The 21,794-nt window shown below is 39.8% G+C and overlaps 1 protein-coding gene across 6 annotated transcripts in view; it reads right to left on the bottom strand.

Moving 5' to 3' along the window:
* The window catches only part of DNM3 (dynamin 3), a 579,299-nt gene that overhangs the window by 490,584 nt on the left and 66,921 nt on the right, over positions 1–21,794 (bottom strand). For all 6 annotated transcript variants that reach the window (XM_011962308.1, XM_011962305.1, XM_011962306.1 and 3 more), the window contains exon 2: positions 9,962–10,035. In XM_011962308.1, the coding sequence (XP_011817698.1) occupies positions 9,962–10,035 (74 nt within the window). The remainder of the gene's footprint in view (positions 1–9,961; positions 10,036–21,794) is intronic.

Genomic DNA, 21,794 nt, shown 5'->3' with positions numbered 1-21,794 from the left:
GGGAGGGGAGGGAAAGGTTACGGTATGGTCCTTGGATTGAAAAAAATAATAAATATTTTTAAGGTATCAGTTATTCCCTAGTAAATCTATCGGTTCAAAATAATTCTAGTAGCAATAGTTTCATCTTTACAAAATTTTTCTAGACTTTTCCACACAATAATAATAGAACCCCTAAATTTAAAAAAAGTAATAGGAGAGGACTAGAGCCTTGCTAGGTGAGATATTAAAGCAAATTATGAACCCACAAAAGTAAAACACTGTGGAAATGGTACAATAAAGCAGAAAGATATTCAGAAATAGATGGTAGTAGTTACCACACTGTAATATGAGATAAAGGGAACTGGGAAAAAAATTGTTTCAGCATACAAGAAAACAAATTTCAGATAAAGTAAAGAACTGTTTAAAATTTTTTATGTATGAAAGTGAAGAGCACTGTGCTAAATACTTACTTTTAAAAAATCTAAATGTACAGATTTCACAACCATAATGACTAAAACTTCTATATATTTAAAATAATAAATCCAGAATATAAATAACCAGAAGTACAGAAACTTTATCCTAATCACTTTTATATCCTCAGGGCCACAAACAGTGCCTGCTGCATTGTAGATTTACAAATAATTTACTTTTGTCAAATGACAGGACTCGAGTGTATCCTTTGAATCAAACTTAAGACAGATTTTATAACCTTATAAAAATAGTTTAAAATATCTATGATTTCTCCAGATGTCAGCTGGGATTCTCACAGGGATTGCATTGAATCTGTAGATTAGTTTTTAAGGTATTGCCATCTTAACATTGTTACATCTTCCAGTCATTGAGCATGGAATGTTTTTCCAAATATTTAGATCTTCTCTAATTTCTTTCAACAATAATTTATAGCTTCCATAGCATAAGTTTTTCATTTCTTTTGTTAAACTGATTCCTAAGTGGTATACTCTTTTTGTTATATAGATAAGGGATTCCTATGTTGCCCAGGCTGGTCTCTAATGCCTGGCCTTACCTTCTTATGCGCCAGGACAACAGGCATGAGCCACCACACCTCCCCCTAAGCGGTATACTCTTTTTGATGCTATTATAAACTGCATTATTTTCTTAACTTCATTTTTGGATTGTTCATCACAAGTGTATAGAAGTACAATTGATGAGAAGTGGCCGAGATGGCGGACTAGAAGCAGCTAGCATGTGGGGCTCTCATGGAGAGGAACAGAAGGGGCGAGTAAATACAGTACATTCAACTGAAACATCCAGGTACTTGCATTGGTACTAATCAAGGAAACAACTTGACCCATGGAGAACAGAGAAAACCAAGACAGGACAATGGCCCACCTGGGAACAACACAGAGCCAGAGGAACCTCCCCGACCCAGGGAAGCGGTGAGTAAATGAGGGACCCCAGGGATCAATGCTTCTCCCACGGATCTTTGCAATCCTTAGTTCAGCCTTAGATACCCAGGCTTTCCAGGCTTCCCAGGAAAAGCAGCTGCAACTATGGCAAAGCAGGAAGTTAAACCCCCTACATAGCCCTAGGAAAGAGGCTGAATCCAAGGGGCTAAGAAGTGACTGTCTGCAGGCCCCAATTGCACAGCACCTCACACGATATGATCTACTGGCTTGGAAATCCAGCCAGCCACTGGTAGCAGCATTGCACCTCCCTGGATGGAGCTCTGTGGGGATGGGCAGGCTACCATCTTTGCTGTTTGGGTGACTTGGCCATTCCAGCCTTCAGACTTTGGAGAGTTCAAACTGACCAGGGGCAGAAGGGATCTCCCCAGCACAGCACGGCTATTCTACAAAAATGTGGCCAAGCTGCTTTTCTAAGCAACCTGGTCCCTGATCCTGTTCCTCCTCACCGGGTGGAACTTTTAACCAGAGCCTGCAGTCACCCACATCTGTATTCTGCAACCCACAGAGATTTGAAACCTCACTGGGACAGAGCTCCCAGAGGGAGGCGTGGGCCACCACCTTTGCTATTTGGATGACTTAGCCATTCCAGACTTCAGCTTTGGAGAGTCCAAGCCAACTGGGGCAAAAGCTGTCCTTCAGCACAGCACAGCTGCTCTACAAAAATGTGGCCAGACCACTCTCTTAAGAGGATCCCCAGTGCTGTTTCTCCTCACAGGGTGGGACCTCCCAACTGGGGTCTTCTGCCAGCTCAGCTGGTGTTTTCTGGACAACAGAGACTTGAAAATTCCCTGGAATGGAGCTCCTAGAGGGAGGGCTGAGCTGCCATCTTTGCTGTAGCCATCCAGCCTTAGGGCTTTGGAGAATCCAAGCTGACTAGGGGTGGAAGCGGTCCCCCAGCACAGCATGGCTGCTCTCCAAAAACATGGCCAGACTGCTTTTTTAAGCAGGTCCCCAGTCCCCTTCCTCCTTGCTGGGCAGGACTCCCCAACTGGGGTCTCCAGCCATCCTCACCAGTGCTCTGTTTGGGTGACTTTGCTGTTCCAGCCTTCAAACTTTGGAAAGTCCGAGACAACCAGGGACTAAAGGGACCCCAAGCACAGCACAGCTGCCCTACAGAAACATGGCCGGACTGCTTTTTTAAGTGTGTCCCCAGTCCTGTTCCTCACCACCAGGTGGGACTTCCTGACCAGGGCCTCTAGCTATCCCCACTGGTGTTCTCTGGCTGACACAGGTTTCAAACCACGCTGGGACAGAGCTCCCAGAGGGAAAGTCAGGCTGCCATCTTTGCTGTTTGGGCAGCATAACCATTCCAGCCTTCAGGCTTTGGAGTGTCAGGGGCAACTGGGGGCTGAAGCAGACGCCCCAGCAGAGCACAGCTGCTCTATGAAAACATAGCCAGATTGCTTTTCTTTTCTTTTTTTTTTTTTTTTTTGAGACGGAGTCTCGCTCTGTCACCCAGGCTGGTGTGCAGTGGCCGGATCTCAGCTCACTGCAAGCTCCGCCCCCAGGGTTTACGCCATTCTCCTGCCTCAGCCTCCCAAGTAGCTGGGACTACAGGCGCCCGCCACCTTGCCTGGCTAGTTTTTTGTATTTTTTTAGTAGAGACGGGGTTTCACCGTATTAGCCAGGATGGTCTCGATCTCCTGACCTCGTGATCTGCCCGTCTCGGCCTCCCAACAGATTGCTTTTCTAAGCAGGTCTCCAATCCCATTCTTCCTTCCTGAAATGGACCTCCCAACCAGGGTCTCCAGCCACCTCCTACAGGGTTTGGGCTGGCAACAGGTCTGTACCTCCCTGGGATGGAGCTCCCTGGGAGGGGCAGGCTGCCGTCATGGCTGGTTTGCAGCCTTCACAGGTACTAGAAAATTCAAGGCGACTAGGGACCAGAGCAGGTAGCAAGCATACCACAACAGCTCTATGAAAAAGCAGCCAGACTGTTAGATGGGTGCCCATTCCCGTATCTCCTCACCAGGAAGCTATCAAGCCAGCCACCCTGCACCAGAGCTATCAAGCCAGTAGCAGCTTGGCAATTCCCTGGACAAAGCCTCCAGGAGCAACTAAAAGCCTCTCTGCCACTGCCTCTGCAGTGGAACTACACTTGCTACCCTCAGACTAATGAAGAAGCAAAGATCCTAAGTGCCTTATTCACACCTCCAACAAGCTGCAATTGACCCAAGGAGGAAGGCCAGACTGTCTCACATGGGTCCCACACACCCTCCACTGCTCATCACCAGACAGGGAACCCCTGGCTTGGCCCCATAGCACAGACCCTCCATCCTGGGCTGATTGCACTAAGCGATTGTGGACCTGCATCTCTCTGGGATGGAGTCCCCAGGAGCCAAGCAAAAGATCCTTGGCCACAATCACTACTAAGGTCCCTTCCTCCACTGCCTCCAAGTGGAGGAGGGAACACAAGTACTGAGATCACACCAGAGTGGCAGTGAGCAGCCCAGGAGTGCCAAGCCACAATCTATAGCCAGCACTCAAGAGGGAGAGGAACCCCCCCTTTCAGAGTGTTGAGAGAGAACACAGCTGCAACTGTGAGGAAATACAGGGGAGCCACATAACTGAGCAAAAGTCTACCAACTGATTAATTAGCCTAAGTGCCACCTACTGGATCACACCCCAAAGCTTCAACACCAAAAATACCTCACTAACATACTCAAGCCTGAAACCAGAGATAATAAGTGAGCTTCAAATAAAGACCCTGCACAAAGCCTTGGCTTGGTGAAAAAATCCAGAAAAGTCTATCAACTGTACTCAATCTACACTGCAGTTAAAGGAATACCCCACATGCAGAGATGAGAAAGAACCAAAGCAAGAACTCCAGTAATTCAAATGGCTAGAGTATTATATGTCCTCCAAATGATCACACCAGTTCTCCAACATGAGTTCTTAACCAGGCTAAGCTGGCTGAAATGATAGAAATAGAATTCAGAATATGGACAGGAACGAAGATCATTGAGATTCAGGAGGATGGCAAAACCTAATCCAAGGAAACTAAGAGTTACAATAAAGAACAATAGAGCCAGCTCCCTCCATGTTCCTGCAAAAGACATTATCTTGTCCTTTTTTTAAGGTTGTATAGTATTCCATGGTGTATATGTACTACATTTTTTTATCCAATCTGTCACTGGTGGGCATTTAGGTAGATTTTATGTCTTTGCTATTGTGAATAGTGCTGCAATGAACATTCATATGTGTGTGTCTTTATGGAGGCTATATTGTCCTTGGCAAACTAACACAGGAACAAAAAACCAAATATTGCATGTTCTCACTTACAAGTGGGAGCTAAATGATGATAATTTTTTAACACAAAGAAGGAAATAATAGACACTGGGGTCTACTTGAAGGTGGAGAATGGGAAGAGGGAGAGGAGCAGAAAAGATAACTACCGAGCACTGGGCTTACTGGACTTAAAACCTGGGTGATGAAATAATCCGTACAACAAACCCCCATGACATGGGTTTATCTATGCGACAGACCATCACACGCACCCCCAAACCTAAAATAAAAGTTAAAAAAAAAACTGATTGTTGTGTATTGATAGTGTATTCTGAAATCTTGCTAACATAGTTTAGTAGTTCTAACAGTTTTTTAGTGGACTCTTTCACATGTGTAGTTTTTCTATACATATGATCACATCATCTTCAAATAAAGATAATTTTACATCTTCTTTTCCAGGGCAGATGCCTTTTATTTATTTCTTTCCCCAGCTGTCCTGGTTAGAACCTACCGTACAATGTTGAATAAGAGTGACAAGAGCAGACATCCTTGTATTATTACTGATTTTAGACAGAAAGCATCCAGTCTGTCACCATTAAGTATGATGTTAGCTATGTGGTTTTCATATATGCCCTTTATCAGGTTGAGGAAGTTCCTTCCCCTTTATTTACTAAGAGTTTTATCATGAATTCATGTTGGATTTTCTCAAATACTTTTTCTGAATCTATTGAGGTAATCCTGTGATTTTTTTTTTCATTCTACTGATATGATTTTCAGATGTTAAACCAGTCTTACATTCCTGGGATAAAACAAGCTGATTCTAAAATTCATATTGAACTTCAAGGGATCCAGGATAGCCAAAACAATCCTGAAAAAGAAACAAAGTAGAAGGACTCACAATTCTCAATTTTGAAACTTACCACAAAGCAAGGGTAATTAAGAGAGTACACTATTAGCACAACGATAAACATAAACATCAGTTGAATAGAACTGAGAGTCCAAAAATAAACCTATGTATCTATGGTCAACAGATTTTTGACAAAGGTGCCAGGATCCTACAGTGAGGAAAGAATAGTCTTTTTAACAAATTGTGCTGGGACTGCTGGATATTCACGCAGAAAATGAAATTGGACACTTACTGTATAAAATTATTAATTCAAAATGGATCAAAGCACAAACAAATGGAAAGACATCCCATGCTCATGGATTAGAAGAATCAATATGGTTAAAATGACTATACTGCCCAAAGCAATCTACAGATTCTATGCAATTCCTATCAAATTACCAACATCATCTTTCACAGAATTAGAAAAAACAATACTAAAATTCATAGGGAACCAAAAGAGAGCCCAAATAGCCAAAGCAATCCTAAGCAAAAAGAACAAAGCCAGAGGCATCACATTACCCAACTTCAAACTACTCTATACTAAACTATACAAGGCTATAGTAACCAAAACATTATGGTACTTGTATGAAAATAGACACATAGATCAGTGTAAAAGAACAGAGAACTCAGAAGTAAAGCCACATATTTTCAACCAACACATCTTCGACAAAGTCAACAAAAAACAATGAGGAAAGAAACTCCTATTCAATAAATGGTGCTGGGAAAACTGCCTAACCATATGCAGAAGAAAATAACTGGACCCCTGTCTCTCACCACATACAAAAATTAACTCATGATGGATTAAAGACTTAAATGTAAGTCCTCAAACGATAAAAATTCTAGAAGAAAACCTAGGAAAAACTTCTCCGGACATCAGTCCAGGAAAAGAACTTCTCACTAAGACCCCAAAAGCAATGCAACAAAAACAAAAATAGACAAATGGGACTTAAATAAACTAAAGACATTATGCGCTGCAAAAGAAACTATCAACAGAGTAAACAGACAATCTACAGGATGAGAGAAAATTTTTGCAACCTATGCATCCAATAAAGGACTAATATCCAGAATCTATAAGGACTTTAAACAAATCGACAAGAAAAAAACAAATAACCCCATTAAAAAGTGGGCAAAGGGCCAGGTGTGGTGGCTCATACCTGTAATCCCAGCACCTTGGGAGGCCAAGGTGGGTGGATCACCTGAGGTCAGGAGTTCAAGACCAGCCTGGCCAACATGGTGAAACCCCATCTCTACTAAAAATACAAAAAATTAGCTGGGCAGGGTGGTGGGCACTGTGATCCCAGCTGCTTGGGAGGCTGAGGCAGGAGAATCACTTGAACCCAGGAGGCAGAGGTTACAGTGAGCCAAGATCCCGCCACTGCACTCCAGCCTGGGCAACAAGAGTGAGACTCTATCTCAAAAAGGAAAAAAAAAAATAAGTGGGCAAAGGATGGAAACAGTTCTCAAAAGAAAACATAAAAGCAGTCAACAAACATAAGAAAAAAAATGCTCAACATAATCATCAAAGAAATACAGATCAAAACCACAATAAGATATCACCTCATACCAGTCAGAATGGCTATTGATACGGTTAGGCTTTGTGTCCCCAGCCAAATCTCACCTTGAATTGTAATCCCCATAATCTTCACAATCCCCACATGTCAAAGGAGAGACCAGGTGGAGGTAATTAACGGGGGGCAGTTCCCCCATGCTGTTCTCATGATAGTAAGAGAGTTCTCATGAAATCTGATAGTTTTAAGGGGCTCCTCCCCCTTTGCTTGGCTCTTCTCCTTCCTGCCACCTTGTGAAGAAGGTGCCATGCTTCCCCTTTGCCTTCCACCATGATTGTAAGTTTCCTGAGACCTCCCCAGCCATGCTGAACTGTGAGTTAATTAAACCTCTTTCTTTTATAAAATACCCAGTCTTGGGCAGTTCTTTACAGCAGTGTGAAAATAGACTAATACAGCTATTATTAAAAAGTCAAAAATAACACATTATGGCAGGGCTGCAGAGGAAAGGGAACACTTATAAACTATTGGTGGGAATGTAAATCAGTTCAACCCCTATGGAAAACAGTGTAGAGAGTTCTCAAATAACTAAAAATAGAACTACCATTTGACCCAGCAATCCCACTACTGGGTAGCTACCCAAAGGAAAAGAAATTATTATTTCAAAAAGATGCCTATACTTGTATGTTTACTGCAGCACTATTCACAATACCAAAATCATGGAATCAACCTAAGTCCACCAACACTTGATTGGATAAAGAAAATAGGGGACACATACATCAAGGAATACTATGCAGCCATAAAAAAGAATGAAATCATGTCCTTCACAGGAACATGGACTGAGCTGGAGGCCATTATTCTAAGAGAAATAACAGAAATAGGAAATAAAATACCACACATTCACAGTTACAAGTGTGAACTAAACAGTGGGTAACATGGACGTAAAGATGGGAAAAACAGACACAAAGAACTCCAAAAAGGGGAAAAGTGGAAGAGGGGTGAAGGCTGAAATGCTACCTATTGGGGACTATGTTTAATATTTGGTTGATGGTTTCACTAGAAACCCAAACCTCAGCATTACACATTATGCAATATAACAAACCTCCACCTATCCCCAAATCTAAAATGAAATTTCAAATTTAAAAATTAGTAATTTAAAAAAATGGATCAAAGACCTAAGTGTAAGATCAAAACTATAAACCTCCTAGAAGAAAACATAGAATAAACTTTTATAACCTTGGTTTTGGCAAAGGATTCTTAGATATATACAAAAATAATGAGAAATGAAAGAGTAGATCAATTGGACTTCACCAAAATAAAAAATCTTTTGCTTCAAAGGACACTGTCAAGAAAATGAAATGGGCCTATAAAATAGAAAAAAAATGCAAATCAAATATCTGATATTAGACTTGTATCTAATATATATCTGTTACAATTCAGTAATACAAAGGCAAATAACCAAATTTAAAACTGGGCAAAGGAAATGAATACACAGTTATCTAAATAAGATATACAAATGATCATTAAGCACATGAAAAGATGCTCAGTATCCTTAGTCACTAGGAAAATGCAAGTCAAAACCACAATGAGATATCACTTCTTACCCACAAGGGTTAGCAAGGATATAGAAAAACTGTAACCCTCATACACTGCTGGTAGGAATGTAAAATGGGGCAGCTGCTTTGAAAACAGTATGTCAGTTCCTTAAACAATTAAACATACAGTTACTACATGGCCCAGTAATTATACTCAGGTATATTTCTAAGAGAAATGAAAACACATGTCCACGCAGAAACATGTACATGAATGTTTATAGCAACATTATTCATAAGAACCAAAGGGTGGAAACAACTCAAATGCTCCTCAGTTAATGGACAAACAAAATGTGATCTATCCAGACAATGAAATATGTTAGGCCATAAAAAATGAAGTTGTAATACATGCTACAACATGTATGAACCTTGAAGATTATTCCAAGCAAGAAAAGCCTATTACAAAAGACCACATATTAAATGATTCCATTCATATGACATGTCCAGAATAGGGAAATCCATAGAGACAGAACATAGGTTAGTAGTGCCTAAGCTGGAGTGGTGGGGAAAGGTATTATGAAAAGGGGTGACAGCAGAAACATGCAGGCTTTCTTTTCGGAGTGATCAAACAGTTCTAAAGCTGATTGTGGAGATGGTTGCACATATCTGTGAAAAAACTAAAACCTATTGATCTATTTGGTCAAGTTATATGGTATGTAAATGGTATCTTTAACAAGCTGTTAAAAATATTTACAATTTATGACAGATGATTTTTATGAGGTGCTTCAGTCTTAAGCATTCAAAGAAATTGATAGGAAAAGTAGTAAAATCCCCAAAAAGAAATGGGGAAAAAGAAAAATGGCCAATTCACAAGAGAAGAAATACAAATGGCAAATAAACCTGAAAAAAATAAATTCAACATTAGCAGTTGCTGAAAGAAAACGAACATAAAAACAAGCATCATTTACCTATCAAATTATCATGGTGTAAGAGAGAGGAGCAAGCATAGCACAGTGTAAATATAGATACACACATACACATCCATACAGATATTATATGGTTGTTGAATTTTACAAGTTAATCCCCAAGTGCATGTGCACACACACACAGCATACCAAAGGAGTATTAGTGGTTGTGCTGTACTGTAAAATTATGTAGATGGATTACAATGAGCAATAAAAAAATTTTTAAGTAGGTATTTTAAAAAATCCATGAAACTATCCCCTTTAATGTAATCAAAGGAATGAAAAGATCAATGAAGAAGGCAGCATTCTGGAGAGAAATGTGGGCAGCTGCTCACAGTGAGGCGATCACAAACACGTTTCTATTGGAACAACCCCACACCTACGAAGGCAAAAGGTGCCACAGGATATGCCCATCCATGTGGTAGACATCTTCATTCATTACCTGCTTTAGAAGTAACAAGCTGCAGCACAAGAGGTCGTCTTGTTACAATGCCCGACCCTCGAGGAAGAAAGTCCCTAAAAAAAGTAAGAAATATAGATTAAGTCATGAAGGAATTCTGATCACCTATACATTCATAAACCAAGTTCCACAGCAATTCTCCTAATTCCCAACCTTTCAATGTATCATTTGTCCAAAAAATGATAGGCCCATCTTAATAAAAGAAGCGTTTTCAAAGTTAAAAAAAAAGGAGGGCCTTATATTGATTGCATAGAAATCCATGTATATTATCATAATGACCTCATTGGAATATGCCATTCATTCATCTAGCTGAAATTTATAAAAGTTTCCACTTAGTTTCTGTGTATTATCAATTAATTTTGATTTTCAGAGAATCAGCATTAAAGAAAATATTTGATACTGAAATTAATTCTTAACCTCTTTTTGATAATTAAAAAACCCAGTACGCTCTTTGGCCTCAAGATCAATATTAGCACCGTCAAATCCTGACCATTACTAAAGGCACATTAGATTGTATCCTCTAAATATACTGACATTTTTCTCCAATAAAAGGAAACGAGGCCGGGCACAGTGGTCCACACCTGTAATCCCAGCACTCTGGGAGGCCGAGGCTGCTGAATCGCTTGAGCCCAGGAGTTTGAGACCAGCCTGGACAATGTAGCAAAAACCCAGCTCTACAAAAAAAAAAAAAAAAAAAAACCTACAAAAATTAGCCAGCCAGACATGGTGGTGTGGGCCTCTAGTCCCAGTTACTCAGAAGGCTGAGATAGGAGGATCGCTTGAGCCTGGGAGGCGGAGTTGCAGTGAGTCAAGGTCACACCACTGCACTCCAGCCTGTGCAACAGAGTGAGACTCTTGTCTAAAAAAAAGGACACATAAAACGTGGAATCAAGCAGAAACAGATATTTCGTCTGTAGAAATTAACAGCAGAAAACAAACACTGCAACTTGAGTTTTGTTTGTTCTCATTCCATTTGTTCTTATTCCTGATAAATGGAGGTTTTGATAAAGTTCATATTTCAAATGGCATATTAATAAACACTAAGCCAATAAAACTGCAGCAAAGAGAGTACTATATAACATTACATCTGCAATGCAACATAACTTATTGCTGATTCTGCAACATCAAAGAATTCATAAACATACCTATAGCACAGTTTTTAAACACATTTAGAATGTCTCACAACTTTTAGAGGAATCATCACAGAATTCCACTCAAAATAAACTTTTCACTCAATGGCAGTGTTTCTCAAAATGTGGTTCCAGGCCCTCCAGAAAGTGTTATAACCACAGACACCCAGGACTACTCCTGAAGCTACAGATTCATTATACTCAGGGGAAGGCATGCAGCATTTGTACTCTTAACAAGCTCGCAGATGTTTCTGATGCTCACCAAGGTTTGAAAACCACTGGCCTCAAGTCAGGATATGTTACTCAACAATTCAGTGGGCAATAACAATTCACGTGGCATACTATGAGTTTTGTAGGAAATTTGGCAGAACAGAGCTTCAACACAGATGGGATTTCAATGAACAGCAGCTTATAAAATAGGCAAAGGACAGTGAGAATGCTCCAAAACCCAAGCGTTTAGCTGCACTGGTAGTTTGGAATGGAGAGTCAAAAAGATAGAATCAAGCCAAATTTCTCCCACTACAACTAATTTCTTTGGCAAGTGCTACTGTATGTTCTGACAGAGGAAATAGTACTGAATAACCTTGAGTTAATGACTTTTCTCATTGACTTCAAGGACCAAAGTTCATTTAGAATGTCAGTGTATATGACTACAATAGAAAATAGTGAAATTGCAGATTTGCACGTGCTTTTGAAAATGCCACTGAAATAGCATTATTTATTCATCGAAAAAAATTCACTGAGAAATTAAGAAGTGCTAGGGAGATGCTGTGGGCATGGACTCATGCTGGGTAGACACCAGGAATTTGGAACCTAATGGGAACAAAACATATTCATGAAAACCATTAAAGAAGGGAAGATAAACTACATTGGAGTTCAGAAAAGAGAAAGAACAATACTCTCCTTATAATGATGATTTGAATAGATTTAAATACATACAACTAAATGCACTTTTAATATTCTTCATGTGCTACATTAGAATAACTGCTAGTTTAGATAGCTTCAACAATCATTTAAAATTTAATCAAAATAAACAAAGTATCTACTTTGTTGTGTTTTTTTACTTTTAACCAAAAAGGAAGAGGTTAATTTGAGAATCAAAATGAATTTAGGGAGGGAAAAAAGCAAAACTCCAGAGTAAAGAGCTAGACGGCACCATGGAATACTATCCAGCCATAAAGAAGGCTGAGTTTATGTCCTTTGCAGGGACATGAATGAAGCTGGAAACCATCATTCTCAGCAAACTAACACAAGAACAGAAAACCAAACACCGCATGTTCTCACTCATGAGTGGGAGCTGAACAGTGAGAACACATGGACACAGGGAGAGGAATATCACACATCAGGGCCTGTCAGGGAGTGGAGGGTCAGGGGAGGGACAGCATTAGGAGAAATACCTAATGTAGATGACGGGTTAATGGGTGCAGCAAACCACCATGGCACATGTATACCTATGTAACAAACCTGCACGTTCTGCATATGTATCCCAGAACTTTAAAGTACAATAATAATAATAAAAAAAAAATTTAAGTCAGGATATAAAAATAAAAGGAGCCGGAGGGCATCTGAGCCATGAGGACCATGAGTGAAATTTCAGGATGTATAAAATGCCAAGGAAAAATGATGAATGGCCTGAATAATGCCATTTAACAAGTCAATACAATATTTTCTTCAAGAAAAAAAAGGCAGAGAAGAAAGGACAGAGAGAAGAAAGAAGAAAAAAAGGTTTAGTCCCTCTATACCTTCATGCTGAGACCTGTTTCAATTCATGCTTGTGACCATATATTTAGATGCAGATTTAGTAACAATCCCTGTGAACACTGTTAAAGCAAAATAGAACATACCAAACATTATAAATAGCAAATAATTGTGTGTTGACTAAAAATCCACAGATACATCTAACATTTTTCTCTACATTTTTTTATTAAGCAAACAGAGCTTTTCATTAAGAGTAATAAATAGATTCTGGTATCTAACCCCCTTCTTATTAACTCACAGTTACTAGTTCCCTTCATGGCTCTCACCAGTCCTACCTCTGACAGATACATTCTCACAAAAAGCCAAAAATTTTGATAATCAAATTTTACTACTTGGAAGTCTCTCCTGCTTCACAGGCATCTCTGAAGTACAACAAAGTGCTAAAGAAAAGCTTCTCTCTTCTTAAGAGTGAGCAGCTAATCTGGCCATCCTAAAGATACATCTCCTTCTGATGGCCCAGCACACTCTTGCTGTGTGAACTAAGGAGATGAGTCCTCAAATGAGAAACACAGAACCCTGCTTTGAATACTAGCTCTGCCACTGAATGGGCAAAATTCTCTCAGAACCCATTTCTTTTACTACTAAACTGAGATAATGCTAACTACGGCCCAAGTTGTATGGATCAAATGAAATGCAACATACACCAACAATTTAAAAATTTTAAAACCCAAGCACCACGGGAAAATGTTACTATTATTTTTGATATAACACAGCCACAGTGTGTTTTCCCTGATATTGTAGTATTCATTTGCCTTGAAAAACTAAGCACCTACCTGCAATATTTTAACATTTTGCTACTGGAATTTGAAGATAGGAGCCACAGACCCCACTTGAACTATCCTCTTAGTGTTGATGACCTGCAAGGGTTTGGAAAGCCCTCCCTCATGCCTGCCTTCAGCAACAGGGAGCCAAAGCACTGACATGAACAATATTGAATAATTCATTAGCCACTGAGCACCATCATCCAATTGAATTGTATCATTTTCTGTGCAATAGATTTTTCTCCCATAAGCATATTTTATGGGAAAACCTGTAACCATGTTTTATGGGAAAACATTTTTTAAATTCATGCTGGAAAAATAATGACTATTCCTTTAGTATTACTTTGGATTTAGACTACATATTTTTAATTTATTTTCTAATAAATCTATATAAAAATAAAATATGTATGCCATTTTTCCTGCAAAATGTACCTTCAAAGAGTAACCTGAAAATTCAGTGTTATTAAATTGAGTCTGTTATATGGCCCAGATGCCTTATTTGTGGTTGAACTGTACAGATTTTTAGCCAGAGAGAGTGCTTCCCTCTGGATGCCATATGCCAGCTACAAATCAAATGCCTTTCTTTTCTCTCAACCCATCTCAATAAAGCATTAATCTTCAGTGTTAACAGCTGGTCTTCAGGCAATAAGTCAATGCTCTTTCACAGCTTCCTGACTCCTAGACAAAAAATAGAGTACAATTCCCACACTATGGTTTAAGAACCACCTTGATGACATTTCTTATTGGCTCTTCCAGTAACTGAGTTACCAGGAAATATAGTTATTGCTCCACTAGGAAAAGAATGACTTTTGGAAGCCTGAAAAAGGACAGCACACTAGCTGTATCAACAAAACTCAAAAACATTCCCCCCTGGCAGCAAATAGAGCAACTACAGAGACGGTCTCTTCAATATAGATGTAAATGATTGTTAACCAGATAATCTGTACAGTAAATAAATGTTTAACATCTGCACTTAACTGAAGATGGGAGGCATAACTCATAGTTTCCTAGAAGTTGATTCATGGAGCCAATTTATTCAAAAATAAAGAAGCTCAGCCTTGGAGGAGGACAACATGCAAATAAAAAATAACTATAATAAGCATAACAGGTACTATGCTTAAGTTTCACACAAGATACGGTATCAACACACAGCAAAGAATATCTGTCCTGCTTGGAGGAGCTGCTAGAAACAATATCTGAGAAATATGAGGTAGGATGCATTCCACAGAAAATCAGATGTACGAAGACATGGAAGACCAGAGTGGCACAAAACATCACAGAACTGTAAACATTAAAGAGAGATCCGAATGAGATAGAGAAGAGTCTAGAGAAGGAAGCCAGAAAAGACCTCAGAGGTCTTTACTGGTAGTTTGTGTTTGTCTATTTTCTGTGAGAACAGGAAGGCACTATAGAGTTTTAAGTGATCAGATTTGCATTTCAGAATAATCACCGGGGATTATATAGAGAACGTTGAAAAAGAGAAAGATCAAAGACAGGGTGATGAGTCACTAGTCACTAGCCAGTCTAGGTCATTCAGAAAGAAGATAATAAAGGTCGAGTCCAAGGCAGTAATGGTAGAGACGGAAAGAAGACCAATGGCAGGATTTAATGATTGCTTTGATACGGAATCTCCTTCTGATGAATCTCCTTCTAATGTAGTGATACGGAAGAGTTAGGATAAATGTCACATTTCTGGTGTGGGTAGCTGGTTGAACAATGGTATCACTAACCAGGACAGGAAATAAAGGAAGATCTGGTTAATATAGTGCTTACCATGTGCCAGCACCAATCTGATAGCTTTATATGCATTAACTTGTTCGATCTCACAACATCCTATGCAGTAGGTACTATTGTTATTCTTACTTCGCAGATGAGAAAACAGAAGCACACAAAAGTCAGACAATTTGCACAGGGTCATAAAGCTAGTAAGTGACATACGGGACTCAAATTTAGGGAGTCTAACTCTAGCATTTGTGCTCTTGACCATTTTTATCTACATTGTAAAAGAAATGGGGGAAGAAAATGAGCAGTCCTTATTTGTACACATTGATCTTTACATGCCTGGGGAATACCCAGATTGAAACAACATGCAGACAGTTAGACTGAACAGTTGGTACTCAGGACAAAAGTCTTATATGGACACAATAATTTGATAGTCAGCAACAGAGCAGGAAGTTGAAGCCAAAAGAACAGATGAGTAGGAATGGAGTGGAAACAAGTGATTAATATTGACTCTCAGAAATGCCAACATTTAATGTGTACCCGAAAGAAGTGGAACTGAGAGAACAGAAAGAGGCTACCAGAGAGGTAAGCCAAACACTAGAACACAAAATCACATTAACCTCTTAAACATCTCCACTAGGTGTCTGAAACCAAACATCTCTACAACTCAATTCATTACAATCTATCCAAATGTTTCTCCACCTTCATTCCCAATCATAATCCACATCATCAGCATCCATATACATCAGCCAAGCCAAGCACCTCAGAATCATCCATCCTCCATCTACCTCTATCCTCATGCTCCAAGTTGGTCAACATGTCCTCCTGATTCTATCTTAATATCTCTTAAATTCACCCTCTCTTGTCTATTTGGATCACCAATCCAGCTGCCACCAACTCTCATATAAAGTGCTACACTGCTCTCATGACTAATTTCCCTGCATCTAATTTGAGCACCCTCCTATCCAACTTTAACAGGGACATCAGTTCTATCACATCATTACCAGACTTTAAATCACTGAATGACTCCCCATTATCTTTAGCATGAAATCCAAATCTTAGTATCACTTACAAAATATTTTATTTCTGACCACTCCCCAAGTGAAACCCTACATCAGAGGCATAGAACCCCTTACAACTAATTTAACCTATTATTTCAACAAATGTGCATCATGTGTCTACTACAAGCTAAATGAAGCTTTAGACACTGGAGATATAACAGTAAACAAAGCAGAAATAAAGCCTTGTCCTCTAGTGGAAGTCTCTGTGTGCGTCTGTGCTCTCAGACTTGGTGTCTAGGCACATCCCTATCCCCCTAAATCTTCAACACTCAGCTGTATGTCATCTTCTCTGGGAGTCTTCTCGAGATCCCCCCACCCCGACATGTCTCTACCTAAGCTCTCAACACACATTGTCTGCTCCCTCACCCCTGTGTGTTCCCTCAGAGCCTCCTTCAGTGCCTAGGCACTAAATATTTTTTCACTTTCTACATCCCCTTTCGAGAAGATTCATCATTGCTCCATATAGTCATAACATGGAGAGAAAACAATCCTATATCTAATTCACAACTGGCAGACAGCTACAAGGCATTATACGGACCAAAAGAATAGGCAAGATGACTCTCAACTCACCAATAATTTGCTGGGGTCATTTAAATTGATATTATGAACATTTAAGACTCAAACATATTCACCAAATTACAAAATACAGAATACTAGGTGGGCCAATATTATTGACCCTGTCTAATGACATGGAATGGAATTTGAAGAAAATAAAATTTTTTTAAAATACAGAACCAATATATTTTTAAAATGTTTTCCTTAAAAACAGAGAAATCTCAGCCGGGCATGGTGGCTCATGCCTGCAATCCCAGGACTTTGGGAGGACGAGGTGGGCAGATCACCTGAGGTTGGGAGTTTGAGACAAGCCTGACCAACATGGAGAAACCCCATCTCTACCAAAAATACAAAATTAGCCAGGGGTGGTGGTGGACACCTGTAATCCCAGCTACTCAGGAGGCTGAGGTAGGAGAATCGCTTGAACCCAGGAGGTGGAGGTTGCGGTGAACCAAGATTGTGCCATTGGACTCCAGCCTGGGCGACAAGAGCAAAACTCCATCTCAAAAAAAAAAACCAAACAAACGAACAGAGAAATCTCTTTTAAAACTTAATTTTCAAAGTATTTAATATAATTTTCTGGCCATGCACAGTAGCTTACGTCTGTAATCCCAACAATTTGGGAAGCCAAGGCAGGAGGATCACCTGAGCCCAGGAGTCCCAGACCAGCCTGAGCAACATGGCGAGACTCCCCTCTCTACAAAAAATTTAAAAATTAGCTGGGCGTGGTGGCTTCAGCCTGTAGTCCCAGCTACTCAGGTGCCTGAGGCAGGAGGATTGCTTGAACCCAGGAGGTCGAGGTTGCTGTGAGCCATGTTCATGCCACTGCACTTCAGCCTGGGTGACAGAGTGAGACTGTCTTAAAAACAAACAAAAAAAAAATCTGTGCACCATAATAATTCCTATAGGAGTACTATCTCACAATATTTCAATATACTGATCCAACAAAAAAAGAAACAGAAGGAAAGGGAAACAGGGAAAGAGGGAAAAGAAAGGAGATAGGAAGAGAAAGACAGACAAATCACACTAATACTGCCCACCCCCTGCTCCAAGAAGCACTGAGGTCAAGAATACAATTCCACACCCTGAACACAATAGTGCTATTAAAATAGCTCTGTACTTTCATGTCCAAATCCGGGAACTTTGCCAACCATTACAATGCCATTTTAATCGCTAGAGGAAGTAATTTTACCAAAATCCACAGATTTAATTGGAAATTTTCTACTGCAGTTTACTTTTTTCTCTAAATTATTGCCAAATATTAAGAATATTAGTACTTACAGATTTGCAAAGAATCATATTTTGATGCTGTCAGCTACTCTATAATATGAAGTACTCAACACCATCATAATTTTATTTGAAAAACATACCTACAAATTCAATGCTTTTACTTATTTTTTATTGACATCTTTAAGAATCTCAATATTTTACTTTTATTCACAAAATTTCTAAACAACATAGTTTTATTAAATCTAAATATTCAATAATTAATGGTTCCCACTGAAACATTTAGAATGCAAAAGTTTCTGAGTCAGGGATCTATAAACTGAACAAAGAAGGCAGTTCTCAGTTTACAAATACTAAGTGTTCTCCCCACCAGGAACCATGCTCAGGAACTTAATGCCTTAATATTTAATCAATTTTATTTGCCTATTCACGAAGTCAGTTTGTTCAAGAATTTAAAGCACCAGATGAACAAGTCCTGGCATAAAATACAGGCACTTAGCTTTCACTTTTTCCAAATCACAGATTATATCTTACCCAAGTTGGCTGCCAGGAAAACGAATGGCAAAAAGCCCTAGTAAAAAGATCGCTGGTTGCCTACCTACTATCTATTTTCCCTTTCTTATTAACAGAATCCCAATTTTGCTGGGAATGGCAATGTGCCCAACTTTAATAGACAAATCAATCTGCATTTCCCATCCTCCCTTGCAAATGGGGTGTCCACATGACTAACTTCTACCCAGTAAGATGTAATTAGAGGTTTTGAGTGACATCAGAATAGTTCCTTTAAAAGGATCTGATTTCGTTAATGTGTACCTTTTACCCTTCCTCTTTTGTCTCCCTGTCAGCTATACATGATAGTGGAGCTGCAACAACCACCTTCATACCACAAGGCAATCTTGCAGATGGAAGCTATGTGCTAAGAATGGCAGATCAGAAAAGGACAAAGAGTAGGATAGTGATGACATTATAGGTCACTGGAACTAGCCTTGTACTACCTAGGAAGGAGACAAAGAAAAAGAGAGACAGACAGACAGTGCTTTAAGCCAGTGTTTCTCACCCTTCTTTTCATTACGGTTCCCCTAATGAAACTTATTTGATATTTTTCCCCATTAAATGTTCCCCTATTAAGTTTAATATCATAGATACACTATATATCAGTATATGTGCTCTACATACACCTGTGCTTTAAACATAAAAAAAGATTCTTTTTGTCCCCCAAGAACCAATTTTTGCCCTGTTGGGGGGCAATATCACCCCAACTGAGAATATGTATTATACATCAACAAAAAATAAAACTCAGGATGCTAAACATTCAGTTCTGTTAGCCACCCCTTCCTGCAGAGTTTCTAAAAGAAATGCATGTGGAAAGGATAAACTGAGCTGGCTTTTGCTGCAAACTTCAATGTATTCCCTTTCCAACCCTGGAAACATGGGCTGGACCACATGGAATCCTCATTTGACCTTAGGTAAGTGGTAGCCCTAAGGCCTGGTACCAAAGAGGCTCAAAGGCCTCCCTTGCCCCTCTCCATGAAGCCTATACATGAATCTCAGACTTTTCTTTGACGCGGCAGTGACTAGAAAAGGTCCACCTGTGGAAGATAAACCAGCCAGTGGGAAGAAGCAACAGCAAGAAAACACTTACCCGATGACAAGGGCAGTTCTGGTCTAGGCAGCTCACGTCAACCCCTTCCCTACTAAGGACTCAGATGAAGAAATGGGGCCCAATTACTGTCCTTGGTCCTGAATATACATTACCAGCTCCTTGGCAGGAGGCTGGAAAAGAAGAGCATGGATAGGGTAGAAGTGAGCTTCCCCAGCCAATAGTGTGCTCTTTTGTTTTCACTATTTTAAGATGTTAGAGGCTGGGCTCGGTGGCTCACATCTGTAATCCCAGTACTTTGGGAGGCCAAGGTGGGCAGATCACCCAAGGTCAGGAGTTCAAGACCAGTTTGGCCAACACAGTAAAACCCTGTCTATACTAAAAATACAAAAATTAGCTGGGCGTAGTGGCACGTGCCTGTAATCCCAGCTATTCAGGAGGCTGAGGCAGGAGAATCGCTTGAACCGGGGAGGTGGAGGTTGCAGTAAGCTGGAGCGCCACTGCACTCCAGCCTGGGCAACAAGAGCGAAACTCCATCTCGAAAAAAAAAAAAAAGATGTTAGGGGGAAAATGAGGTATTTAATTGGAAGCCAAAAAAGTGTAGGTTGGTTTCTCCACTAAAACAGAATGGAGCACCACCACGGTCACATCCTGTTTATTTTAAAAGAATGGAATCTGATTTTCCAATTAACCAGGAAGGATTTAAGTGGATTCTTGGATCCAGCTTTTCTCTCACTCTCTGGAAGCCACATCCATGATTCCTCCATGCAAATTTTTTATTCCCAGAACAGCTGGCTCCGAAGTGATTCCACACTAATTTCACACTTCTGTGTTGACTCCTCAACCACAGAAGCCCTTATCTAATGCCTTTCTTTACCCAACTCACTCTTAAAAACATGTTGACGCAGCCTCCTGTGGGAAGCATTTCCTGATATGCCGGCATATTTAGATACCCCTACTGTTTATTCCAAAAGTACCAGGAGCCCAACTCAAATCCTCTCCTATGTAAGCTCTCTTAGGACAGGACAACCTTGCTCATTTCTATAAGGCACAGTCTTACAGGCTCATAGTAAGTAGTCAAATATATTAGCTGCTATTATCCTTATCATCATCATTACTATCATTGTCATCATTTTTAGTATTGGTAAGTTATTCTGGATTCATTTATTATTTACCGAAATTCATTTCTGAAGCTAATATATCACCATATCAACAAGTAGTGATTATCTCTTGCTAGTCACAGGTAAGCATGTAGCTTCAGGGTAGGCTACATCCAATTTGTCACACTGTTCAGTAGCTCCCCCTTACCTAAAGGAGATATGTCCCAAGACCCCCAGTGGGTGCCTGAAACCACAGATAGTCCCTGACTCTATAATACTAACAGGCAGATAGTATATACTACGTGGATACGTTAGGCAAAGAGATAATTTACATCCCATGTGGGACAAAACAGAATGGGGAGAGATTTAACTAACTACTCAGAATGACACACAATTTAAAATATAAATTGTGTATTTCTGAAATTTTCCATTTAGTCTTTTCAGACCACAATTGACCATAGGTAACTGAAACAGCAGAGTGTAAAACTTCAGATAAGGGAAGACTACTCTATCTAGATTTTAGGGTGCTATGAAAAGGAAAATATATCAACGTAAACACTTATAACTTTAACCTTTTAAAGTCTTCAGCTACCTAAAGACTTCATTCTCTAAGAGCTCTCACTATTCTGTCTTCCATGAGAAAAGGTTAATGCAAAACATGGAATGAATGTGTAAATCAACAAAAGAGTCAACACACAGTCCAACTGCAGTGTGCTCAATTCAAATACAGAATAAAATGAACCCCCTGGCATCCAGAGTATTCCGCGAGCGTGTGGCAAGTGTTATTTCCAGCCACTTAAAAGCACCAGTGAAAAGAGCTCAAATTCATAGAAAAGAAAAGATCTCCATTCCCATGAGGAGAGGCATTTATTAGCACTTAATGGCCCTCTTTCATTGCCTT

Source organism: Colobus angolensis, unplaced genomic scaffold (assembly GCF_000951035.1).
Source record: "Colobus angolensis palliatus isolate OR3802 unplaced genomic scaffold, Cang.pa_1.0 Scaffold59, whole genome shotgun sequence".
In the NCBI taxonomy this organism is placed as follows: Eukaryota; Metazoa; Chordata; class Mammalia; order Primates; family Cercopithecidae; genus Colobus; species Colobus angolensis.
Note: the sequence above shows the minus strand (reverse complement) of the source record. Positions and strands in the feature narration are given on the sequence as shown.